At 45.8% G+C, this 27,516-nt stretch overlaps 1 protein-coding gene and 1 pseudogene across 3 annotated transcripts; one reads left to right on the top strand and one right to left on the bottom strand.

The window, feature by feature from the left end:
* Positions 1-176: 176 nt before the first annotated feature.
* psmd9 (proteasome 26S subunit, non-ATPase 9) lies at positions 177-27,415 on the bottom strand. 3 transcript variants are annotated; one of them, XM_078421127.1, is made up of 6 exons: positions 27,253-27,415; positions 25,177-25,279; positions 21,990-22,183; positions 13,260-13,361; positions 11,113-11,201; positions 4,064-4,127 (listed from the first exon to the last, which is right to left on the bottom strand). In XM_078421127.1, exons 1-6 carry the CDS (start codon positions 27,361-27,363, stop codon positions 4,106-4,108), a joined length of 621 nt encoding a protein of 206 aa, XP_078277253.1. In that variant the 5' UTR covers positions 27,364-27,415; the 3' UTR covers positions 4,064-4,105. The 3 variants fall into 3 exon arrangements, with proteins under 3 accessions (XP_078277255.1, XP_078277253.1, XP_078277254.1); XM_078421128.1 differs by lacking the exon at positions 4,064-4,127 and adding an exon at positions 5,204-5,886; XM_078421129.1 differs by lacking the exons at positions 4,064-4,127; positions 11,113-11,201 and adding an exon at positions 177-1,735 and having other exon boundaries at positions 27,253-27,413.
* On the top strand, positions 17,976-21,208 carry LOC144606039 (CBP80/20-dependent translation initiation factor pseudogene; annotated as a pseudogene).
* Positions 27,416-27,516: the final 101 nt, after the last annotated feature.

The following is a 27,516-nucleotide window of genomic DNA, read 5'->3' as shown; positions in this document are numbered from 1 at the left end:
CACCCTGCCAGTTCAAATTAATCTTTTAGGATCCTATAAAATGTTGAAAAAAAGCATTAATTTTTCTTAGCTATGCTGCTCTTGATCCAAATAACTTTGAAAAATTATTCAGTAGATAATCTGGCAAAACCAGTAATTATATTTAAATAATCCACAATGTATTAATTAGGTTAACTATTGTAGTATAAGAAAATAACTGCAGATGCTGGTACAAATCGATTTATTCAAAAAAGGCTGGAGTAACTCAGCAGGTCAGGCAGCATCTCGGGAGAGAAGGAATGGGTGACGTTTCGGGTCGAGACCCTTCTTCAGACTGATGTCAGGGGGGCGGGACAAAGGAAGGATATAGGTGGAGATAGGAAGATAGAGGGAGATCTGGGAAGGAGGAGGGGAAGGGAGGGACAGAGGAACTTTCTAGGTTAACGATTGTCTTGGGAACAAGGTTAGAAACCTACCACATTTGCTAAAAATTGAACATGATATTATTCTTATTTAAAGGGAAAAAATGAACAGTACATAATATGATGTGATTATTTGACAGCATCACTTTACAGTTGACGAAAAATCCTTATATTTCAAATAAATCATTCAAAGTGACGTTAATAGTAACACATTAACAAAAATACTTGTTTTATTCTTAAATTGTTTTGCACTTTATTTCTCAACTGCATTTATATTTACCTGAAAAACAAATACTCAGAATTCTGGAAGTGTAAAGATCCAGTAAAATTAATTAGTATACCAAAAAGTAACCACATCCAGCATCTGTGATGCTTAATATACATTTCAAAGTCCAAAAAATAAATATTGCAATTTTACTTTAGAAAACAATTAAGAATTTAATTTATAAAGATGTGTTTCTTAAGTGTATGAATGATAACAGTGCAGCATTTTACACTTGACCTAATCCCAATGCAGGTATATAATCTCACTAACTTCCATAAACCACCAAAATATTTTAATGACAGCCTATGTTATGATTTTAAAATCATCCTAGACTGGAATTAGAAACTGCCTTCTCCCCATGTGGGGCTGTAGGGCGGTCACGGTGGCGCAGCGGTAGAGTTGCTGCCTTACAGCAAATGCAGCGCGGGAGACCCGGGTTCGATTCCGTCTACCGGTGCTGTCTGTACGGAGTTTGTACGTTCTCCCCGTGGGTTTTCTCCGAGATCTTCGGTTTCCTCCCACACTCCAAAGACATACAGGTTTGTAGGTTAATTGGCCTGGTAAATGTAAAAATTGTCCCTAGTGGGTGTAGGATAATGTTAATGTGCGGGGATCGCTGGTCAGCGCGGACCCGGTGGGCCGAAGGGCCTGTTTCCGCACTGTATCTCTAAACTAAAGTAATATTACAACAGCAGAACTCAATTTACCTTTTAATCACTTATGTCATGTGTCCAAAAACATTACTTGTGACAAACCCATTCTCAGCTGACAAATAAAAAGGTGACAGAAAATGATGAAAGGATTTGAAATTACAAACGAAAAAGAACACATATGAATAAAAACTTATTCAACAAAATAAAGATATACCAGCTCAAATAAAAAACATTTTCTGCATATTCAAATTGAACATATTGAAAACCTGTAAAATAGGTTGCCGTTTTAATGTTTCAAGATCCAGTTTTGCTTCGTTTTTTTGAGATTAGAGTTCTATAGTTAGCAATTTGTAGGCGAGGACTTTTTCTATGGGGAAATCAATGATATTCAGTTCTGTAAAGGAACAATATTGCACCTGGAAAACAAGAAATTCTGAGTTATTTTCTGCTCAATCTTAAATACATATCTGTGTTAAACTCGTTTAGGCTTATAACTTTTTGGATACAAATGAAACCATTTGAAAATCTGTCAACTGATATCGGAAATACAAATAGGTTGCACTGATGTTGTGAAGATACAGTAGCCAGTTTTAAGTATATTGCACAATCCCAAATGCTCAACTCAGTGATGTTCAAGACAGTGCAACTGCAGCAGGAAGCTGCAGCCAAGAAACCTTTGGACGGTCCTTTGAAATTGGGGAAGGAAAGTACTGATTTTGGCTCTAGATATTAGGGCTACCACAAGAAGAGGGCGAATACACTCCCAATCGTCCTGGTCAACAAGAAAGAAATAAATGTTTATACATCTTGGAACATACCAAAGAACATCTGAAGTATTTTTGAAGTGTATTTCATGCTACAATGGAGTCAAAAGTGTTTATTTGTCGTAACCACTGGAAATAGACAATAGATGCAGGAGTAGGCCATTCGGCCTTTCGAGCCAGCACCGCCATTCAATGCGATCATGGCTGATCATTCTCAATCAGTATCCCGTTCTTGCTTTCTCCCCATACCCCCTGACTCCGCTATCCTTAAGAGCTCTATCCTTAAGAGCTCTCTCTTGAATGTATTCAGAGAATTGGCCTCCACTGCCCTCTGAGGCAGAGAATTCCACAGATTCACAACTCTCTGACTGAAAAAGTTTTTCCTCATCTCTGTTCTAAATGGCCTACCCCTTATTCTTAAACTGTGGCCCCTGGTTCTGGACTCCCCCAACATTGGGAACATGTTTCCTGCCTCTAATGTGTCCAACCCCTTAATAATCTTATACGTTTCGATAAGATCCCCTCTCATCCTTCTAAATTCCAGTGTATACAAGCCTAGTCGCTCCAGTCTTTCAACATATGACAGTCCTGCCATTCCGGGGATTAACCTAGTAAACCTACGCTGCACGCCCTCAATAGCAAGAATATCCTTCCTCAAATTTGGAGACCAAAACTGCACACAGTACTCCAGGCGTGGTCTCACTAGGGCCCTGTACAACTGCAGAAGGACCTCTTTGCTCCTATACTCAACTCCTCTTGTTATGAAGGCCAACGTTCCATTGACTTTCTTCACTGCCTGCTGTAACTGCATGCTTCCTTTCAGTGACTGATGCACTAGGACACCCAGATCACGTTGTACGTCCCCTTTTCCTAACTTGACACCATTCAGATAATAATCTGCCTTCCTATTCTTACCACCAAAGTGGATAACCTCACACTTATCCACATTAAACTGCATCTGCCAAGCATCCGCCCACTCACACAACCTGTCCAAGTCACCCTGCAACCTCATAGCATCTTCCTCACAGTTCACACTGCCACCCAGCTTTGTATCATCTGCAAATTTGCTAATGGTACTTTTAATCCCTTCATCCAAGTCATTGATGTATATTGTAAATAGCTGCGGTCCCAACACCGAGCCTTGCGGTACCCCACTAGTCACTGCCTGCCATTCTGAAAGGGACCCATTTATCCCCACTCTTTGCTTTCTGTCTGTCAACCAACTTTCTATCCATGTCAGTACCCTACCTCCAATACCATGTGCTCTAATTTTGCCCACCAATCTCCTATGTGGGACCTTGTCGAAGGCTTTCTGAAAGTCGAGGTACACCACATCCACCGGCTCTCCCCTGTCACTTTTCCTAGTTACATCCTCAAAAAATTCCAGTAGATTAGTCAAGCATGATTTCCCCTTCGTAAATCCATGCTGACTCGGAACGATCCTGTTACTGCTATCCAAATGCTCTGCAATTTCGTCTTTTATAATTGACTCCAGCATCTTCCCCACCACTGATGTCAGACTAACTGGTCTATAATTTCCCATTTTCTCTCTCCCTCCTTTCTTGAAAAGTGGGATAACATTAGCTACCCTCCAATCCACAGGAACTGACCCGGAATCTATAGAACAATGGAAAATAATCACTAATGCGTCCACAATTTCTAGACCCACCTCCTTAAGCACCCTGGGATGCAGACCATCAGGCCCTGGGGATTTATCAACCTTGAGTCCCATCAGTCTACCCAAAACTTTTTCCTGCCTAATGTAGATTTCCTCCAGTTCCTCTGTCACCCTAGGATCTCTGGCCACTAGAACATCTGGGAGATTGTTTGTATCCTCCTTAGTGAAGACAGATCCAAAGTACCGGTTCAACTCGTCTGCCATTTCCTTGTTCCCCATAATAAATTCCCCTGCTTCTGTCTTCAAGGGACCCACATTTGCCTTGACTATTTTTTTCCTCTTTACATACCTAAAAAAGCTTTTACTATCCTCCTTTATATTATTGGCTAGTTTACCCTCGTACCTCATATTTTCTCCTTGTATTGCCTAAATGAATCGGAAAAAAAGAAATTCTTATTTGTTGCAGCTTCATAGGCACTTTCGACACAACAACAATAAATGTATAAGAAATCAGTTATTCTAAGTAAACTGGACCATGATAGAGCAAAAAACAAAATAGGTAGAGCAACCATTGTAATGCAAAGTATATCGTGATTTTGTGTGGTAGGGATGTGCAGGTTGGTTCAAGAATCTGATGGATGATGGGAAGAAGCTGTTCTTGAACCTGAAAATAACTCTTAATTTTTAAAGAGAGAAAATAAAAATAAAAAAGAATGAAAGAAGAAGAAAAGAAAAAAAAAGAGTTATAACTATAAAAATTAAAGGGGGTAGATCCGGGAGACAATAACCACAGTTGTACATCCAACCCTAAACTCAAGTTTCAACTTTTAATTAAAAAAAATTATTTTAGTCCTGTGTCAAATCCATTTACTTTTCTAAAAATTCAATAAATGGAGACCATATTTTTAAAAATAAATCAGGTTTGTCAATTAAGGTAAATCTTATTTTTTCCAAATGCAAGGTCTCTGTCATTTCCGTAATCCACATTTTAATTGTGGGGGTTATTGTTTTTTTCCAAAATTTAAGTATTAATTTTTTCGCCGTTATTAAACTGTAATCAAGAAAATGTACCTAACATAACATAACATAACAACACTTTATTGTCATTCGGCACAACACCGAACGAAATTTCAGCCGTCACAAGACACAGCAAAAAAGAAAAAAACACAGGACACCCGACCCCAACACAAACATCCATCACAGTGACTCCAAACACCCCCTCACTGTGATGGAGGCAACAAAACTTCCCCTCTCTTCCCCCCGCACCCACGGACAGGCAGCTCGACCCCTACCGAGGCAACCGACACGCACAGCCCCCGCAAGAGGATGGAAGGCCCCGCGGCCGAGCCGCCCCGGGCACCGAAACGTCCCGCGGCCGCACCGGGCGATGTTAAGTCCAGCGGCCGAGCCGCACCGGGCACTGAAACGTCCCGCGGCCGAGCCGCACCGGGCACCGAAACGTCCCGCGGCCGAGCCGCACCGGGCGATGTTAAGTCCAGCGGCCGAGCCGCACCGGGCACTGAAACGTCCCGCGGCCGAGCCGCGCTGGCGGTGTTAAGTCCAGCGGCCAAGCCGCGCCGGGCACCGAAACGTCCCGCGGCCGAGCCGCACCGGGCACTGAAACGTCCCGCAGCCGAGCCGCGCCGGCAACTGAAATGTCCCGCGGCCGCACCGGGCGATGTTAAGTCCAGAGGCCGAGCCGCACCGGGCACTGAAACGTCCCGCGGCCGAGCCGCGCTGGCGATGTTAAGTCCAGCGGCCAAGCCGCGCCTGGCACTGAAACGTCCCTGACTTGTTGTAAAGTTTGTAATATGTTCTGATAATCCTAATATAATTAATTTTGGATCCATATCCAATTGCTTGTCGATAACTTTAGAAACTATTTTTAAAATATCCAACCAGAAATTTTGCATTTTTATGCAAGTCACGAAAATATGAGTTAAATTAGCTTCTTGAAATTGACATTTATCACAAATAGGAGAGATACTAGGAAAAATCCTATTTAATTTCGTCTTCGAATAATGTAGTCTATGTATTATTTTAAATTGTATATGGGAATGTCTAGTATTTAATGAACATTGGTGTATATGTTGTAAACTTTCATCCCATATATCTTGCATTATGAGTTGGTTCAATTCGTCCTCCCATGCTCGTCTATATGATTCTGATGACGGAATGTCAGTATCTAGGAGAGTATTATAAATAAAGGATATTAATTTATTTGAATTATAATGTCGATTCATGCATACATCAAGAGTTTCTGGACCTCTAAATTTATATTCTTGCAAGTGTAATTTTACATAATCTCTAAGTTGTAAATATCTAAAATAATTATTAACATGTAATCCGTACTTCTGCTGTAAATCCTGAAAAGAAAGAAAAGTTCCCTTATGATAAAGATCTCCCACCCTTTTAATTCCATAACTTTTCCATTGAGCAAATCCTCTATCTAAGACAGACGGTTTAAAAGAAGGGTTATTCGCAATAGGGAGGAAAGAGGATAATTTACTCAGTTTTAAAGTAAGTTTTAATTGTTTCCAGGTACGGATAACACTATGTATAATCGGATTACCTCCATACGTTTTTTTATTTAAATTTATTGGAGCTAAGAGGATCGCACCAATATCAAATGGTAAACAATCCTCTTTCTCCATCTTTAACCCAACTGCCGCCTGAGAAGCTACGCCTGGCACGACAGGAGTTCCGCACGATGGAGTCCTTGGGGATCGTCCGCCCTTCCAACAGCCCATGGGCATCCCCACTCCACATGGTCCCCAAGGCAAATGGGGGCTGGAGACCTTGCGGGGATTATCGGCGGCTGACCGATACCCCGTGCCCCACATCCAGGACTTCAACGCCCATTTGGCTGGGGCCACGATATTCTCGAAGGTGGATCTGGTGCGAGGTTACAAACAGATCCCGGTCCACACGGAGGATGTGCCCAAGACGGCAATCATCACGCCGTTCGGACTCTACGAGTTCGTACGGATGCCGTTCGGCCTCAAGAACGCCGCGCAGTCATTCCAACGATTAATGAACGGCGTGTGTCGCGGGCTGGATTTCCTGTTTGTCTACCTTGACGACATGTTGGTAGCCAGCTGCTCGCGGCAGGAGCACTGTGCCCACCTCCGGCAGCTCTTTCAGCGGCTCAGCGAGCACGGGTTGGCTATAAACCTCGCCAAGTGCCGCTTTGGCGTGGCCACAATCGACTTTCTCGGCCACCGTGTGTCCTCGCAAGGCGTGGTTCCCCTGCCGGACAAAGTAGACGCCATCCGCCGGTTTCCCCGTCCGTCCTCGGTGCGTGGCCTGCAGGAGTTCGTCGGCATGGTGGTCTTTTATCACCGGTTCCTGCCATCCGCGGCCCACATCATGCGGCCGCTATACGAGCTGCTGGCGGGCAAGCGTAAGAACGTCGTATGGACCGACGAGGCGGTAACGGCATTTGGCGACGTAAAGGAGGCCCTGGCTCGGGCTGTGCTGCTGGTTCACCCACGGGAGGATGCCCCGACAGCCCTTACGGTGGACGCCTCAGAGTTGGCGGTTGGTGCCGTACTGGAGCAACTGACGGACGGGGATTGGCGCCCCCTGGCCTTCTTCAGCCGACACCTCAACAACGCCCAGAGGAAATACAGCGCCTACGACCGCGAGCTCCTCGCCCTGTACCTGGCCGTTCGTCACTTCCGCTATTTTCTGGAGAGCTGCCCGTTCACCGCTTACACGGACCACAAGCCGCTCACGTACGCCCTGGCAAAGGTCCCCGACCCATGGTCTGCCCGACAGCAGCGCCAGTTGGTGTACATCTCTGAATTCACTACCTCCATCCGCTTCATCGAGGGGAAGGAAAACCGGGTGGCCGACGCGTTGTCTCGCCCCGCCATCAATGTCGTTTTAGAAGTGGCGCCCGGCATTGATTATTCTGCCCTGGCGGAGGCCCAGCTAACGGACGGGGAGATGCCCGCCTACCGGACTGCCATCTCTGGCCTCCGCCTTGAGGATGTTCCCCTCGGCCCTGGAGGAGCGACGATACTGTGCGATGTGTCGGCAGGTCAGCCGCGCCCCATCGTCCCGGCCGCGTGGCGCCGGAGGGTGTTCGACGTGGTCCACGGGCTGGCTCACCCATCCATCCGGGCGACGACCGCACTGGTAGCTGGTAGTTCATGTGGCACGGTCTGCGCAAGTTGGCCACTGGGCCCGCACCTGCATTCCGTGCCAGACGGCAAAGATTCAACGCCACGTCCGGGCGCCACTCCAAGAGATCGGTCTACCCTGCCGACGTTTCGACCACCTGCACGTGGACATTGTGGGCCCGCTCCCGCCGTCCCGGGGCATCACCCACCTCCTCACGGTGGTGGGACCGCTTCACGCGGTGGCCGGAAGCCATACCGCTGGCCGATACATCAACAGCCACATGCGCTCGTGCGTTGGCCGCGCACTGGATTGCTCGCTTTGGGGTGCCGGTGGTCATCTCCTCGGACCGGGGGCCACAGTTCACCTCCGAGCTGTGGTCGGCCATGGCCCACCTGTTGGGCGTGCGGCTGCATCACACCACGCCTTATCACCCGCAGGCAAACGGCCTGGTGGAGAGGTTCCACCGGCAGCTGAAGACAGCGCTGAAGGCGCGACTCTCCGGCCCCGACTGGATGGACGAGCTACCATGGGTCTTGCTGAGCATCCGGACTGCGCCCAAGGAGGACCTGGCTTCATCGTCAGCGGAGCTCGTATACGGGTCCCCACTCACGGTGCCCGGGCAGTTCGTGCCCTCGTTGCCGGGGCGAGAGGAACCACCCTCATCCACCCTACAGCGCCTAGAGCGTGTTGGCAAGCTCGCACCCGTGCCGACGTCCCGCCATGGGACATTCCGCCCTTACGTGCCAACGGCCCTCCGGGACTGCGCCTTTGTGTTCCTGCGCAGTGATGCCCACCGGACGCCACTCCAGAGGCCATATGAGTGCCCGTAACGGGTGCTGGAGCACGGACAGACAACCTTTATCTTGGACATGGGGGGCCGGCCGGAGGCCGTGTCAATTGACCGCCTGAAGCCGGCCCACTTAGACATTGACCAGCCCAGCCTCGGCCACGAGGTCGCCCACCCTTCCGGGACCCACCACCTGTCCCTCCAACTGTGCCTCCGCCGGCCCCTCTGTCGACCGATTACCGTACGCAGTCCGGTCGGGTTGTGCGACCACCAGTGCGCTTTGTGCCTCCGGTTCTGGGGGGGGGGGGTCCTGTGGCGGCTCCCAAGGGTCGGGCCATACCACTACCGACCCTTCGGCACGGGAATGGACCAGTCCAGGAGGGCGGTCCGGTACTAGAGATACAAGGACAAGATTTTGGGCGCAAAACCATTCCGGCAGACTCGACCCGCCTGATAACCGACTATTAAAACCTTAACGCCCCCAAAATACCAGGCTCCTTGCCTTTATTTCGGGCCTCTACCGACGCGCCACACACTAAATTTTTTATAAAATTCATTATTTAAGCCGTCAGGGCCACGAGTCTTCCCATTTTTCATGGATTTAATGGTCTCTTCAACGTCTTTCATAGTTATTTCTGCGCCCAATAAGTTTCTGTCACTCTCATTCAAACCAGGGAGGTTACATTCCTGCAAAAAGTTTTGCATCTGCGCAGAGCTATCTGTTATTTTTGATGAATATGTCTGATAAAATTGCAAAAATCTCTGATTAATGTCCTTGGGTAGTTTAAGCAAATCTCCGTTATCTGATCTAATTTTATGAATTGTAGATTCATCTTCTAATTTACGGAGTTGACGTGCTAGCAATTTCTGTGGTTTATCTCCAAATTCAAAATGTATTTGTTTAGTATATTGAAAAAGCCTTAAAATGTGAGTTGAGAGTATATAATTTAACTTATATTTGAGAGCAGCAATTTTATTATGTATTTCAATAGAGGGAGCAATCGCATTTGTTATGTCTAACTGTTTTATCTGTCTTTCTAGCTCATGTTGTACAACCCGCTTCTTCTTGTTTTGAGACGCTTGAAAAGCAATAATACATCCTCTCACAAACCTGAAAATAACTTTTCAAGCTTCTTTACCTTCTTCCCAATGGTGGCAACAAGAAGAGAATACGCCCAGGATGGTGTGAATCTTCGATGAAGCATGCGTTTCGATAGTGGGAGGTCAATATACACGATGGACCGAATGAACCATATGATCGAACTATATCAACAAACTTGTGCACAGCAAACCCTTACAAATGACAGCATGGTATTGAACAAATATTTTTTCAGGTGGAGAAACAAGGAACTGCAGATGGCGGTTTACAAACGGTTTGAGTGCTGGAGTAACTCAGCGGGTCCGGCAGTATCTCTGAAGAACATGAAATGAAGTTTCCCGACACGAAAAGTCACCTATCCATGTTCTCCAGAGATGCTGCCCAACTCCAGCACTTTGTATCTATTTTGGTGTTGATTAAGGGATATATTTTATCTAAGATCTAGGGGCAAATTCTCAGATTCTCATTGAAACGGTGTTTTATGAACACTTCAGACAATCTTCTGGTTTTAATGTTTGAAATTTAATACTTTTGACTGTACTTGCACTAATCATTCACCTTGATTTTTGTGCCATCATCTCTAGAGTGGATCTTAAATCCATAATACTTTGAATCAGCGGCAAGAGTGCTTCCAGCTGAGTTACAGCTGACTGCTTACGCAAAAGAAGGGACTTTATTTGTGGAGCTAACACCAGCCTATATTTTCCACCATAAAGGTTTACAACCCCCAAGAACGCACACAACATCAGAATTAAAGAGTTGCAGTTAATAATTAATTTCTGTCAATGTTGACTTCAATATACATCATTATAAAAAATTATGGCAAAGATGAGAGACAAATCTCCTCAGCCCTCTCCCATCTGTCATTTTGTGGTTAACATCAAGGCCACAAGATTATTCCAAAAATATTATTTTAAAATCAGTTTAATAATGGAACCAAGCTAATAGGCAATTAAAATGTTCTTTTGCTTCATGTTGTTTCTCTATAAACTATAAATAAGTAAGGAATTGGTGTGCCATTTTGAGACGACCAATAACCTCTCAACCTTATTCTGCTCAAAAGTATTTTTTAATCTTATCTTTTCAATGCCATTAAAGGATGGGATTTCCAAGAAAAACTGCTAAGGCAGGCATAAAAGTTAAGTGTGAGTGATCAGTTAGAAGTTGTTTTGTTTTTGTCACTACCAAGTTGTGAAGAATTGTTGTGGATTCACTACTATCTAATATTATACAAGGACACATTGAATTGATTGTTGTTGTTTGCTCCTATGCTCCTAATGAGACTCATTTTCTTAAGCCTGCAATTGAGACTAAAGAAACACATATAAAAGGCAAACATTCTGTTTAGTTATTCATTCTTAATTTCCAGTTTGTTATCTTAATACAATATGACATACCCTAACAACCCTCTTCCACTCCATTGCTGCGGTGTGAGACTGAGGTGTATATTCTGTCCATTTCGAGTGACTGTTATGCTTATGGGTTTCTGTAAGGAAACATTACTTATAGTAAAAAAAAAGAACTAAATGTACTTAAATTTCCCATAACTCCTAGAACAAACCGGACTATAGATTTACCAGGTGAATATTTAATTTTTCACCTTTTAAATGTGAAATCAGTGTTGTGTGCAAAATCAGTTTTCAATTTAATGATCATTTGTATTTTTGAACTGGTATTTATATAGCGCTTTACTGATCTCCCCATAAATATTTTGAAGCATTTCAAGCATCACAAATTACTTTGAAATGCAGTGTACATCATTTAAGCATATAGTGCAACCATTTTATATTTCAACATCTCACCTCTGAAAATAAATTAGTCAGAAAAGCAAAATGTTACCAAAGCTAAAAATCCAAATCAAAATGAGAAAATGCTAGAAATATTCCAGCATTTTATATGTAATGTTTCAGGTCAACAAATTAGAAAATATCCAAGTTAAGCCATTCCACGGTTTGCAAGTGGCATTCAGAAGTAACAATGAATTATACAGAAATGGGTCACTTGGCATTTGAGCAATGGTGTTAATCCTACAGAGTGGCACTAGTTCCAATATCTATCTAGACCTATTCTGTATCTGGAAAAGTGAACTTTAAGGAAGACATAAAGAATCCACAGAGGGAAACAGAGTGAAGGAAGATGGGGTTCATGGTGGGGAAAATGTAAACATATTCAATGTGGTTGAAAGAAAAAAAATACAAGATACCTTTTAAAACATTGAAAAACTAATAGATTTTGGCAACTTGAAATAAAGAAAGACTTGTAGTTACACCTTGCAATTAGGAAGACAAATGGTATGTTGGCCTTCATTACAAGGGAGTGGCAACACACATGAAAAATTGTATTCCAATGTTAAAAGCCTTTTGTAAGATGACAGAGAATGGAGGGATATGGATCAGGTGCAGACAGAGATTAGTTTAATTTGACATCACGTGTAGGAAGGAACTGCAAATGTTGGTTTAAACTGTAGACACAAAATCCTGGAGTTAGTCAGCGGGACAGGCAGCATCTCGAGAGAGAAGGAATGGGTGACGTTTCGGGTCGAGACCCATCTTCAGACTAAAGTCAGGGGAAAGGGAAACGAGAGATATAAAACAAATGAATGAAAGATATGCAAAAAGGCAATGATGATAAAGGAAAGGCCATTGTTAGCTGTTGCTAGGTGAGAATGAGAAGCTGGTGCGACTTGGGTGGGGGAAGGATGGAGAGAGTGCGGGAATGCAGGGGTTACTTGAAATTAGATAAATCAAATTCATACCACTGGGTTGTAAACTGCCCAAGCAAAATATGAGATGTGGTTCCTCCAATTTGCGTTTTGCCTCATTCTGACAATGGAGGAGGCCTAGGGCAATTCTCCTTCCCATTCCCACACTGACCTTTCTGTCCTAGGCCTCTTATATCCAAGCTGACATGTCCTAGTTTCAATCATTATTTCTGGTACTGTACTGGAAGGGTTCATAATCCAACAAGCAAAAATACATTCCTGGCATATATTCTACTTTCTAATCTTGCCAAACTAACATTTACAGGAGGGTGGTAATATCCGAGTGGATATAGGAAGAGAAGATGATGCCACGATTTTCCATTAGATCAGGAGACAAGATGATTTAGAGATCAAATCATGATACAATTAACACATTTTGTTGCAGAGATGTTTCAAAGGTTTCAAAGGTCTTTTATTGTTACGTGTACCAATTAAGGTACAGTGATATTCAAATGTGTTCCAAAAGTAAGAGAACTGGTTAAGTGAGGATCACTTCCTATCCAGAGAATGATGCAGGCTCAATAAATTAATTAAAAATAAATAATACTCAAGAGATATTTGTGAATATAGTTGACAGTTCCCAGTTGTAGGTTTTCAAAGAAAATATGTAAGGGAATTTCAGCCACGATGAAATAATTCTCACACACACATATATATATATATATATATATATATATATATATATATATATACACATATACATATATATATATATACACACACACACACACACAGAATGCATTATAAACATGAAAAGTAATATTTTGGGACACAGGCACTTACCCCTTCACTATGCTGGACGACCTTGGCAATATTTTGCAAATTTTGGAAATTCCGTGTATTTACAGAGCCAAATTCTATAATTTCATCATCAACCTGCAAACCCTGGAAGAGGAAGAACATTCATGTATAAAAGTGTCTCCTATTGCAAATGCCATTGTAATTATTCTAAGGACAATATTTTTCCCAAAACAAATTATTTGATTTGACATAGAAATGGAGTAACTATGGACCTCGTCTCATTCTCCATCACATATGTACGTCAAGAAAACAAATACAGAACAGATAATTGTGCTGTGTCTACATTTCTACTGCAATCATGCAATATACTGAATAACTATCCCATATAATGTATTACTATTTCATTTTTTCTATCAAGTCTCTCCTTTCTTTACCTGCTCTGAGGCAATTCCCCTCCCTCACCCTCCCCGCAAGCTTCTTTTGTCTCCTTCTCAGTTCCAAAGTAGATCTGAAATACTAACTCAGTTTTTCTTCACACAGATAGCCTGACACACTATTTCCAACATTTCTAAGAGTCCTGATGAACCAGATGAACACCAGATGAGAAAGGTTAACTGTCCTTTTCTCTCCACAGATGCTGCCTGACCTGATGTTCCTCCTACAGTTTGTTCTTTTGTTTCACATTCTAGCATCTTCAATCTCCTGTGTCTCCCCTTTCTTACGTTTTGTTTTCAAATCAATGTCATTTAGCTAATGTCCTGTTTAAATGTCTCGAATCATGTTTAACAACACTAAACTCTCTTAAAAACAATTATGAGATGCAGTGTGAAGCATTTTTCCATGTTGTCCTCTCTGCAACTACATTATTGTAATATCTTTCCATGACTGTTCAGATCGATAGAATTGTGTTAGATTGGTTGAAACAGAATAGCCTTAGGTAAGGAGAATAATAAAGGTCAAAAGATGTCCTGTAGTGAGTCCAACAGCAAGTGGATGTTGCAGACGAAGTTTATTTCATAGTCCTAAAACTCCGTGACAATTCGCAACACTCAACTCTAGACAACTACCTAACGTCTTACCTATACAGAGTTCAACGCGAGACTCCCGAATCTACCGCGCTATCACACCTCGTGACATCGCTAGCCAATCCGAGGGTTCGAACTCTTCTAGCCAATCCCTATGTCCCTACATTACCCCCCCCAGAACCCTCGATGCCATACCTCACGGGCGCCCGGACCGCCCGACCTGAACGCGTACGAGGAGGGGAGGCCGGTACCGCCAGCGACGAAGGAGGCGGGGAGGGCCCCACCGATGGAGATGATGGGGGCGCCGTTGGAGGGGAAGGGAGGGGGGAAGCTGCGGGTATAGGCGATAGGGGCGTGGCTGGAAAGGGCTGAGTGAACCCAGCCGTGGGCGGCGGAGGCCCGAGAGGTGAGGGACGAGACGCAGCTGGGGAAACAGGTGGGTCGGCCGGAGGTATGCCCCGGCGAGGAGGTTGGGCCACCAGCACGGGACGGTCCTGGTCCAAGTGGGCCGGTTTGAGCCGGGAGACAGAGACGAGCTCCTGACGGGTTCCTACCTGTAACGTGAAGGTGACCGTCCCCCTTTTCAGCACCTGGAACGGGCCCTGGTAGACCGGCTGTAGAGGGGGGCGGTGGGAATCGCGCCGGAGGAAAACAAACTCACAGTCCTGCAAGTCCGCCGGCACGTGCACTGCTGTACTCCCGTGACAGGAGGCCATGACTGGGGCCAGGGAACCTACCCGCGCCCGGAGAGAAGCCAAAATTGACGGGACGGACGACGGCAAGGGGGAGGACAAGGGAAGAATGTCGCCCGGCACCCGCAGGGGCGATCCGTAGACGAGTTCCGCCGAGGAGGTACCCAGATCAGATTTAGGGGCCGTGCGAATACCGAGGAGGACCCAAGGCAGCTGGTCGGCCCAGTCAGGGCCGGTCAGACGGGCACAGAGGGACGCCTTCAGCTGTCAGTGGAAGCGCTCTACCATCCCGTTAGCTTGGGGATGATAGGCGGTGGTCTGCTGCAAGCGGGACCCATACAGCTGCGCAAGCGCGGCCCAGAGGGACGAGGTGAACTGGGCGCCCCGGTCGGTAGTGATGATAGCCGGGACGCCGAAACGGGCAACCCAATGTAACGCCAGGGCCCGTGCACAGGAGGCCGCCGAGGTGTCCGACAACAGAAGAGCCTCCGGCCAACGAGTAAAACGGTCGACCACCGTTAGTAGATGAGTGTAGCCCCTAGAGTAGGGCAATGGACCAACCAAATCCACGTGGATGTGGTAAAAACGGACGGGCGGAACCACAAAATTCTGGTACGGGGATGGACGTGGCGGTGGACCTTGGAGGTCTGGCACGGGACGCAGGCCCGGGCCCAGGCGGCCACCTGCTTCCGCAGGCCGTGCCAGACAAAACGGGCGGCCACCATGGCCGAGGTCGCCTGGATGGACGGGTGTGCCAGGCCATGAATGGCCTAAAAAACCTTACGCCGCAGGGCGGTCGGCACCACCGGGCGAGGGCGGGGAAGGGAAACGTCGCACCAAAGTGTAGTACCTGTGGGGCCGCACGCTACCTGGGCCAACCGCAACCCCGAGGCGGCGGAGGCATACACTGAGGAAATTCCTTCCAGGCGCTGAGCCTCCGCTAGCTCCTGGAAATCCACCTCGCCCCCCACCGCAGCGACCGAGGAATTGGCCGGCCGGGACAGGGCGTCAGCAACGGCATTAAGCCTACCCGCGATGTGGTGAACATCAGTGGTGAACTCAGAACTCAGGTGAGGGGTTTGTGATCCGTGTAGGCGTCAAAAGAGCGGCCCTCCAAAAAATAACGGAAATGGTGAACAGCTAAATAGAGGGCCAGGAGCTCCCTGTCGAAGGCACTGTATTTCAGCTCAGGCTGAAAAATGCCAGAGGCTGCCAGTGACCGTTGACCTGCTGCTCTAAGACCCCACCCACCGCCACGTCTGAGGCATCCACCGTCAGGGCCGTGGGGGCAGAGGAGCGTGGGTGCACAAGCATGGTGGCGTCGGCGAGGGCCTGTTTAACCAAGGAGAAAGCTGCCTCTGCCGCTGTGGACCAGACCAACTCAGCGGGGTTACCCGCGAGGCATTGAAAAAGGGGGCGCATGATCCGAGCTGCCGCAGGCACGAACCGGTGATAAAAATTCATCATGCCCACGAATTCCTGCAAGCCCTTGATGGTGGTAGGGCGGGGGAAAGAGCGGACGGCGTCCACCTTAGCGGGCAAAGGAGTGGCACCGGCCGGTGTGACCCAGGAAGTCCACCGCGGACAGGCCGAATTGGCATTTGGACGGGTGGAGGATCAGGCCGTGGTCCTGCAGCCTTTGGAACACAGTGCGAAGGTGGACCAGGTGCTCTGGGACCGAACGACTAGCGACCAGGATGTCATCGAGATAAATAAACACGAAAGACAATCCGTGACCCACATGATCCATAAGACGCTGGAATGCCTGAGCCGTGTTTTTGAGACCGAACGGCATCTGCAACCACTCAAATAACCCGAACGGAGTAATCGTAGCTGTCTTGGGAATGTCCGGTGGGTGGACAGGGACCTGATGATATCCCCGCACCCAATCGATTTTCCAAAAAACCGTAGCGCCCTCAAGGCTGGCTGAGAAGTCCTGTATGTGAGGGATCGGATAGCGGTCAGGCCGGGTTGCAGCGTTAAGACGCCGGTAATCCCCACATGGTCTCCACCCCCCAGATGCTTTAGAGACCATATGCAAGGGAGAGCCTCACGGACTATCTGAAGGCCGAATAATCCCCAGTCGTTCCAAATTGAGGAAATCCTCCCGGGCTATGGCCAGCTTGTCGGGAGGTAGGCGCCGCGCCCGGGCGAATACAGGCGGCCTCTCGGTAGGGAGGAACTGGACGACACCGTGCTTATCGGAAGGTGCATCGAACCGCTGGACGAGGAGCTGCGGGAAGTCGGCGAGGACCGCAGCGAACTGACCGGGAGCCGTGGTGATGGCCTGGATCGACGGGCAGGGTGGGGTGGCAGGTGGAGGAGTGGCAGGCCCCATACTGCTAGCCGAGGGTTGTAGGCCCTTCCCGCGGACGTCTGCGACCAACGAAAAAGCCCAGAGGAAATCCGCGCCCAGAATTGCTTGGCCCACGTCGGCAACGATGAAATCCCAACGGTAGGTCCCGGACCTGAAGGACAGGGACATGGCCCTCTTGCCGTAGGTGCGGATGGGACTGCCGTTGACCGCAATGAGGGACGGACCCTTCCTACCTGCTCGAACTTCGTAGTCGTAGGGGGGCACGATGCTAACGACCGCTCCCGTATCGACCAAAAAGACGGTGCCGGTACCTTGATCTGTGGCGTAGAGGCGGCGGTTGCGGCCGATCGAGACTGCCTCTACATTCGATCGGCCGAGGCATTTCCCGGAAAGGAACACGGGGCCCTGCAACTTCGGGCTTCACTGCCCCACCGCTTGTGAAAAAAACACCAGCCGCGCCTGTGCGGCTCTGTTGCTTGGGCCCGCTGCGAAATGGCGGGTGCTGCAGCCCCGTCTTGGCGGGCTGACTGCAAAATGGCGGCCGAAGCGCCGCCATCTTGGCCGCGCGGCCGGCTGCTGCTAGGCCTCGAAACCCGATTTACCGAGTCATCTCGTGTGGAGCCCTCCGTGACGAGCGCGTCGGCTTTTTCTGCGAACGCTACCGGGTCTTCAAAAGAGACGTCCGCCAACACTAACCTGACGTCCCGGGGCAATTTCTCCCGGAATGCCGCTTCGAACATCATACACGGCTGGTGGTCGCCAATCAAGGTTAGCATCTCCGTCATCAACACCGACGGTAGCCGATCCCCCAGCTCCGGTAAATGTAGGAGCTTCAGAGCCCGCTGGTTCTGGCTAAAGCCAAAAGTCCTCAGCAGGAGCCTCTTGAGCCACTCGTACTTCTCGGTTTGGGGAGGGTTGGTCAGGTACCTTCCCACTCGCGCGGCCACCTCGGGCTGCAGGCAGCTTACCAGCAGGTGGAACCTCTCTTGGTCCTCTTCCACCTTCTTGAGGTGGAACTGGGACGCTGCCTGCACAAACCACAGGTGCGGTTGATGGGCCCAGAACGGGGGTAAGTGAACGCCGCTCACATTCTGCTGCCCACTGCTCGCTCCTACCTGCGACATGTTCTCGTGATCTTCGGATCACGTTCGGGGTCACCAATGTAGTGAGTCCAACAGCGAGTGGATGTTGCAGACGAAGTTTATTGCATAGTTCTAAAACTCCGTGACAATTCGCAACACTCAACTCTAGACAACTACCTAACGTCTTACCTATACAGAGTTCAACGCTAGACTCCCGAATCTACCGCGCTATCACACCTCGTGACATCGCTAGCCAATCCGAGGGTTCGAACTCTTCTAGCCAATCCCTATGTCCCTACAGTCCCTTTTTTACTCTATTTTCTTTAAACCAGGGAAATAAGATTGTTATTGGTACAAGGATTAGAGGAAAAGGTTTTTCATCTTGCAGGAGGTTGGGGTCTGGAACTCATTGTCTGAAAGAGTAAAGCAGTAAAATCCCAAAATGCTCAGATTCGTCTATTGTCATATACATCAGGGTGCAAGAAAAATCCACATGAGGCTACTCTAATAAACAGTATACATAGAACAATTATGAATACACAATAAATACAATAAATGCAAAGCAGTAAAATGGTGCAAAAATTGCAGTGCAAAATCCGAGTTGTGCCAAAGGATAAAGTACAATAACAAAATAACCAAATGAGGTTGAATTAAGGGTAGGAATACATAGCAATACCTCCAAGCATTGAGTGTTAAAGAGGTAGTTGATTTAAGGGACTGTTAGCAGTGGGAAGAAACTATTCTTAAATCTGGACCTCCAAGCTTTCAAGCTCCTGCATCTTCACCCAGAAGGTAGAAAAGAGTAAAGGGAATGACCAGGGTGGCAGGCATCCTTGATGATATTTCCAGCCTTCCTGATGCAACATACCATGAAGATGAACTGGATGGAAGGAAGTGACATGACTGTGATGGACAAGATTATGTTCATATTTAAAATGTATTTGGATTCATACTTGAAAAGCTCTGATCAACAGGAATATGGATCTAGTACTGGAAGATACAATTAGATAACATCTTTGTTTTTAACCAGCACAAGCATGGTAGAGTTTATGGCCTCCTCTCACAATTTCCATGATTCATTTTTGTTTGAATCATAGTCAGAGACCTTCAGCGATGGTTTCTCTTCCTCCTTCCACCTTAACCTGTAGAGTTGTCCCGTGAATTGTCCCAGGCTCCTGTTATTTCACATCTACACGTTTCTCGTAATTGTAGACGTGGCTCAGTCATTCTGTGGTTTTTCTGGCCAAATACTGATCCCCCCAAAATTTCACGCAAAATTCTGCTGTCTGTATCCTATCCTTCAGAAATGTAGTTTAGCGATATAGCATGGAAAGAGGCCAATGAGTCCATGCTGATCATTGATCACCCGTTCACACTAGTTCTATGTTATCTCACTTTTGCATCCACTTCCTGCAGATTTGCGGGCAACTTAGAGACCAATTAACCTGCAAACCCGCACATCTTTGGGTTGTGTGAGAGTTCACCTGGAGGAAACCTATGTGGTCACAGGGAGAACATGCATTATCCAGCCATTATCTAATGAAGCTGAAGTTGCACAGACCAAAAAATTATTCCGGAGGCGAAGGAATGACCGTAGGAGACAACAGAGGACTCCAGGAGGAAACAAGGCTCAGCAGCAGCAGCAACATGGGGAGCACCAGCCAGGCAACCCAAAGCACAACCGGGATCACTTAAGACAATACCAGCCTCCGGCGCCACACGCAGCAGGAAAGCAGGGTCCGCAGAACCACGGCTACAGCCAGCAGCGCCGATGGCAGCATAACCAGAAACATTCTTCCAACGACAACAAGTCGAACAGGAATGCCAAAGACAGCAATAACGTCCAAGGCGATGATCCCTCAAAAAGTTCTGGCCAAACAACAGAGGAGCTCCAGAGGCCTGCTGATCCATCCAGCAGTCCAACGCCACAGAACCTCCGGAACTCTGAGACAAAACGGAAGGACAGCATTTCAGAATGGCAGGTGGATCAACCTAAAGTTAATTTATTGGAATCTTCCAAAGATAGGCTGAAAAGACGGCTCAAAGAGAAGGACAACCCCCTCATCCCAGGAGTCAGTCTAGCGAACAATTGCACTCCTTCTAAGGGTGACATTTCCTTGAGCGTGACTAACCCTCAGAAAACCAAAATGGACAAATTGATAGAAATCCTTAACAGCATGAGGAACAACTGTAGCAATGTGGACTCCAACCTCTCAATATTCATGCAAGAGGCACAATACTCAACCAACTCTGAGGAGATGCTGAACGAGATAGTTAAAACCATTCACTACAAGGCCGTAACGGACAGGAGTTTTGCTTCGACAGCAGCCAGATTGTGTGATAAAATGTCTCTCTTCGTGGTGGAAGGAACTAAATTCCGAAGCTTGCTTCTCAATATGTTGCAGAAAGATTTCACGGTGAGAAACGAGCTACAGCAAAATGATGTGGAGCACTGGCTTGGATTCATCACCTTTCTCTGCGAAGTATTTGGAATTATGCAAAGCAACACAGGAGAGCCCTTCCGTGTGCTTGTTTGTCCTATCTACACATGTCTCCGGGAGCTGTTGCAATCGCATGACGTCAAAGAAGATGCTGTTCTGTGCTGCTCAATGGAGCTGCAGAGCACAGGCAAGCTACTGGAGGAGCAGCTGCCAGAGATGATGACAGAGTTGCTGGCAGCAGCACGCGACAAGATGCTGGACCCCTCAGAATCAGCACTGACAAGGTCCCTCCTCCTCGAAGTCATTGAGCTGCACGCCAACAACTGGAACCCACTAACCCCCACCATCACGCAGTACTACAACAAAACAATCCAGAAACTAACAGCTTAAAAAGCCTGGGAAAAAAAAAAGCAGGGGGGAAAATAAAAGAGAAACCAGGAAGGTGGAAGAACAAAATATAGGAAGGTGCTGTCTTTTTTTAAACAACAAAAAAAGACTTTTCATTGGAAATGGGGAATGTATTGTGTATAAAAACAGAAAGATAAGTCACAGCATGCTGCAACTCATTTTATGAGCGCATTCTTTCATTCAAGTGCCAATCCTTCCTTTCCCCCCTCCTGTGTTTTTGATTGTTGATCAATCTACAACACACAAGCCTGTGGTTTGCGGAAGGCTGGAGCTGGCCTGGTATTGTGTTGAGTGTGTGTATGTGTTTGTGCTTTGTGTTTTATTTGTTCTGCCATTGAGACGTTGTCTTGCCAGGCAGTTGGCAGAATGTGACATTTAGCAAACTGCACACAGACAGCACCCGAGGTCAGGATTGAACCTGGTTTTCTGGCACTGTGAGGCGGCAACTCTACCATCTGCGCCTGTGTACTGGCTCCCATCCACAATGTCTCACTTTTCAATCTCTTCATACGCTTAAACCTAAAGAAAACTATCACAATAACCATTTATATAAGAAAGCATAATAATCCAAGTGCAAGATTTAACATACAAACCTAAAATAAGGTGGTGTCACTCTGTAGAAGTGATACAAAAATTAATAAATTGTTTTATAAGTTGACCAGAATTTCATTTAATTAGAACTATTAGAACTAATTAGCGAGAATATTCCATATTTGTAATTTTTAAAAATTGCATCACAGAAAATAACTTAAGGATTTGTCATACATTTGGAAAGAATCGTGATTACTTGTATTTTTACATACTTACTGACATACTGGCTGGCGAACCTGGAATAACAGTGTCTACTTTGGCAAAAGCAGGTAATATTCGACTTTCCTGTTCCATTGTTTCTTGATGTGCCCCGGCCTCATCGCTTCTATGCTTTTCCTTGTCACGTGCATGCAGTTTGTGCAGTGCTTCCTCAATCTCTTTCATCAAGGCTTTATGATCATTTTGTAGACCTTTATAAGAAACAAAAACATCCATAACATATTTAAAGCACAGTCAACTGTTCAGTCGGAACAAAAGTTGCCATACCCAATCTGAGTGTCACGACATAAAAGGTGGGCCTGCATTTTCTACATTTAATTTCAGATTTATTATCAACATAAAGCAAAGAGAAAAGACTTTGCCAGAAGATGTCAACCTGAACCTAATTATCTCTCAATTTGGTCCATAAAAGGTAAAATTATATATATTTAAATTAACCCCTTTGCTGTCTCCAAAAAATGTCTTCTTCAAAAACGGATATAAGAATTGCTTTTTTATCATTGTAAAAATGAAAAAAAAGAGTTTTGGGAAGAATCAATCATTTTATTTGAATCCAAAATGAAGCAATGATGTGAATATACTGTACAGGTGGCAGAGTATGTTACCTGTGACGAAGCAATTTGATTATAAGGAGAGATTGGAAAGGCTGGATCTATTTTTCCTGGAGTGGAGGAGTTTAAGGAGGAACATGATTGAGGTACATAAAATTACGAGGAGTATGCATAATGTAGACTGTATGATGCTTTTCTACATATCAGAGGGAGATAAAACTAGAGAACATAGATTTGGGGTAAGAGGTAAAAGGCTTAGTGGGGATCTGAGGGGTTCATTTTCACCCAGACAGGGGCAAGTACCTGAAATAACTGCCTGAGAGAGTAGTGGAAGCCGAGTCATTAACTGTATTTTAGAAGTGTCAATGTCAATGAACACTTGAATCATCTTAAAGGCTACCAGCATTGGCTCCCTTGCCAACAGTGTCTGTCCTTTCTTCTGTTTTTGTTATTTTAAGTATGTGTTAAAAGTATGTTTTAGTGTTTCTTGGTTTGTTTTATGTGGGGAGTGGGGGGGGGGGGGGGGGGGAGTAGAGGCAAACTTTTTTTCAATCTTTTACCTCGATGGAGATGCGATTTTTCTCCGTATCGTATCTCCGTCCCCACTGCGGCCTAACATCGAGGAGTTGGCGGCCTTTACTGGAGACCGGCCAGGCGCTTCATGCCTCAGGCACGGCGCGGACTTTAACATCGCGGAGCAGCGATCATTTGCCGAGGAACGACTGTGGAGTGTTCCAACCGCGGGGCCGGTGGACTTTACCATCGTGAAGCCCGCAGTCTCTGGTAAGAAGAGGCCGACTCGGGAGCTCCATGCCGCGGAGAGAGTTTCAATTGTCCCGACGCGAGGGCTTCAGACAGTCGGCAGCGGCAGATGGTTCAACAGCCCCGACCGCGGTAGAACAAAGAGGAAGATGATTTAACTTTATTACCTTCTGTCACAGTGAGGAATGTGGAATCCGTTGTGGTGGATATTTATGTTAAATTTTATTTTATGTAGCTGTGTGTCTTGGTGCTTTTTACTTAGTATGGCTGTATGGTAACTCAAATTTCACTGTACCTTAATTGGTACATGTGACAATAAATTGAAGGTAGACAAAAAAATGCTGGAGTAACTCAGCAGGTCAGGCAGCATCTCAGGAGAGAAGGAATGGGTAACGTTTCAAGTTGAGACCCTTCTTCAGACTGATGTCCTAGATCCTTGGACCAAACAGTCTTTGCAGGTGCGGCAGAGGTTAACCAGCACCTCCTCCAACCTCATCTACTGTATCCGCTGTTTCAGGTGTCAACTTCTCTACATCGGCGGGATCAAGTGCAAGCTCGGCGATCGTTTCGCTGAACACCTCCGCTCAGTCCATCTTAACCAACCTGATCTCCCGGTGGCTCAGCACTTTAACTCCCCCTCCCATTCCCAATCTGACCTTTCTGTCCTGGGCCTCCTCCATTGTCAGAGTGAGGCCCAGAGTGAGGAACAGCACCTCCTATTTCGCTTAGATAGTTTACACCCCAGCGGTATGAACATTGACCTCTAACTTCAGATAGTCCCTGCTTTCCGTCTCTATCCCCTCCCCCTTCCCAGTTATCCCACTAGTCTTCCTGTCTCCGCCTGCATCCTATCTTTGTCCCGCCGCCTCCCCTGACATCAGTCTGAAGAACGGTCTTGACCCGAAACGTCACCCATTCCTTCTTTCCCGAGATGCTGCCTGACCCGCTGAGTTACTCCAGCATTTTGTGTCTACCTTCGATGTAAGCCAGCATCTGCAGTCTTTTTTCCTACAATAAATTGATCTTGAAATCTTGAAAGGCTTTGCGCCGTGCTGGAAGATGGGATTCCACTGGTTAGCATAGATATTGTGGGACGAATAGCCTATCTCTATGCAATGTGACAATATGGAATGATAACAAACCATCCTGCAACCCTAGTGAAGAACCACCAAAGCTAACAGAATTGAGAAAGTTTTTTGACATTGTAATGGTAACTTGTTATTTATTTTGATCACTGTAAATTAAGTTGAAAGAATCTAGTACCTAATCATTGTGCAATCAGGTTGCAGATAATTTTCTAAGCAATATTCCGAAATGTTTATCTGGTATTTATGTATTTAAAATGCTCATGCAACCAGCAAAAATTTCTGAATATTAAGCAATTTCATAAATTCCTCAAACAGCGACTTTTAATTCAATGATCATGCAAAATATGTGTGAAAATACATATTTAGTTTATGCTTATAGGTAAGGACAACACAGTCGTAGGCTGATTAGCAGCAACATTCAGTATTCTATGTGATGGTGAGTACAGTCATTTGATTTATTTTCACTGTGCTTTACATTATTACAATTTAGCCGTACAGTATAAAATTGCAGTATAAAACTCTGGTATTTAGAAGGATAAGCAGATGACATAGTTCAACAGTTTATAAGGTTTATGATAAGAATACTAGTATGTGCAATGTAGCGTATTTTTTTAAACAATCTCATACAATCAGCTGTAACTGGCACATCCCATGGATGTTGTGTAACTGGCACATCCCATGGATGCTGGATAGCTGAGAGCATACTGCATTGGTAGCTCAAAGCAACAACTTTTCCTTTATCAGATTTCAACATTTTTTTTTTTAACTGTCCGCAATACTTACAAATGATATTATGTCGAGCTGTTCGAACTTGGTAAACATCAATATCCGATCGCGGATATCCTTCAACATCAACTAATGGCCCATCCATTCCGGCATGTTTTTGCTAAAACAGAACAGGTTCAGCAACACAATTAGTGTTAAAATGCAAATATAATGTTAAACACCTTTCTTTGGTTTTAGGACCAGGCATGAAATTGGAAAAAAAACTAATTTGGGCCATATAGTACTGAATTTAAAAACAAATTCTAATTTTCAAATTGTCAAAAGAATGAGAGATGGTAAGAACTTTATTTTTGAACATAGTGAGTTTTAATCTGGAAGCAACTCCTTGAAAAGGTGATGGGAGCAGATTAAAAGTAACATTGAGAAATGAATGTGTTGCAGTAAAAGCAAAGTGGAATGGATTGAACGGGGAGGTGAAATTAATAAGCTGACTGTAATAAACAGCTGCACATTAGCAAGAGTTGAAATGATTCCATCTGTACTGCATTATTCTGACTGTATTTCCATTTCTCATTTGTGCATCAAAATAAATTGAAGTAGATTGTTGTATCTATTTTAGTATTTACTCTTCATTATTGAACACATTATGCCACCAGACATAAATGCATAACCATGTATTTTGAGCAGTGAAAGGCACACAAATGTACCACCAAATCATACATGTCTTTAATCCCTGTGCAAGGGTCAGGAATTCACATAATCTGATGGACTCAAAACTGGATATGTTCTTTTTGTCCCTGGCTGACCACATTGTTACTGTAGATAAAGGCAAGTGCCAAATACCAGTGTGCCATAATCTCTTTGCTTGGATCTAGAACTCCTTTGTTTTCTAATATCACTGTGTCAGGACACTGAGACACCAGTGCATAAAGAGAAGCAGAAATTAACAGGTAATGTGCCACAAACTCTGTCTCATAGGTAGGAGCAAAGTCATGAAGTTTTCCCACAGTGGATAAAGGCTAACTGGAAACTAAAATAATTCAGGAACGATTTTGCAACCCCATTTTCAAACTCCTTCGTGAAAGTAGATTAAAAAAGTTCACATTCTCCCAACTGCACGAGAAAGGCATCAATATTGAAATAATAACATTGAATATAAAATAATTTAACTTGTTCAGCTGCATTGAGGTTGCAGTCTTGGTCAGGGTTAATATTCTGTTGCTGTCTGTTTTTTTGAGTTGGTGTCTTGATATGATATTTGAATGATTGAGAGAAGCTTTGCGAAAAATATTATAAACAGTCTATATAGACAACTGACACAAAGAGATTTGGGGTGCAAATCCATAGCTCCGTGAAAGTGGCAGCACAAGTATATACAATGGTAAAGACATGCTTGCCTTTAGTATAGTATAGTATAGAACTTTATTGTCATTCGGTACAAGTACCGAACGAAATTACAGCAGTCACAAAACACAACAAAATTTATTGGTGGAGTATTGAGTATAAAGTTGATGAGTCACGTTGTAGTTGGAGTATTCTGTACAGTTCGTCTCCGCATTATAGGAAGGATGTGGAGACTTTGGAGGGGTTGTATAACAGGTTCACTAGGATGTTGCCCAAATTAGAGAGTATTAGCTATAAGGAGAGGTTGAACAACTGTTTACACTGGAGCGGAGGTTGAGCAGAGACCTGATGGAAATTTGCAAAACTATGAGAGGCAAAGATAGGGTAGATGGTCAGAACCTTTTTCCCCAGGGTGGAAATGTAAAATACGAGGGGGCATGTAAAGGTGAGAGAGGAAAGTTTACAAGAGTTATGCGGGGCAAGGTTTTATTTCTCACAAAGAGTGGTGGATGCCTTCAGAATGGCGGCATTTAAAAGGCTTTCTGACAAGCAAGGAATAGAGGCAACAATCATGTACAGACGGATGGGATTAGCTTCATTGCCAGCCCAGGCACCGTGGGTTCCTGTGCTGTACTAACGGGAGACAAAAACCTCCAGCCCTACCCGCAGGTTCCGAAGGGCACGGGAGGTGCCAAGCCGCCCCCTCCACTCACTCCATCCCCCCTCCTCCCACGCCCCCTCCACTCACTCCCTCCCTCGCCCCCTCTACTCACCCCTCCACTCACTCACCCCCTCCAAGATGTCGTAGTAAGCTTTGATCTGCGCCTCCATGGATTCTTTCCTCATCACCAGCTGCTGCACCTCCTCCATCGCTGTGCTCTGCGTCTGCTCGGTCGACATCTTCGTTGCCGCCCACCGCCGACGGCTCTCGCCAGCTGCCAAACGGCCCCCACACACAAACGCGCAATTCAAAATACATGTGTAGGAAAGAACTGCAGATGCTGGAGTAACTCAGCGGGTCAGGCAACATCTCTGGAGAGAAGGAAGGGGCGA

Source organism: Rhinoraja longicauda, chromosome 25 (assembly GCF_053455715.1).
Source record: "Rhinoraja longicauda isolate Sanriku21f chromosome 25, sRhiLon1.1, whole genome shotgun sequence".
Lineage (NCBI taxonomy): Eukaryota > Metazoa > Chordata > Chondrichthyes > Rajiformes > Arhynchobatidae > Rhinoraja > Rhinoraja longicauda.
This window is presented reverse-complemented; position numbering and strand designations above follow the sequence as displayed.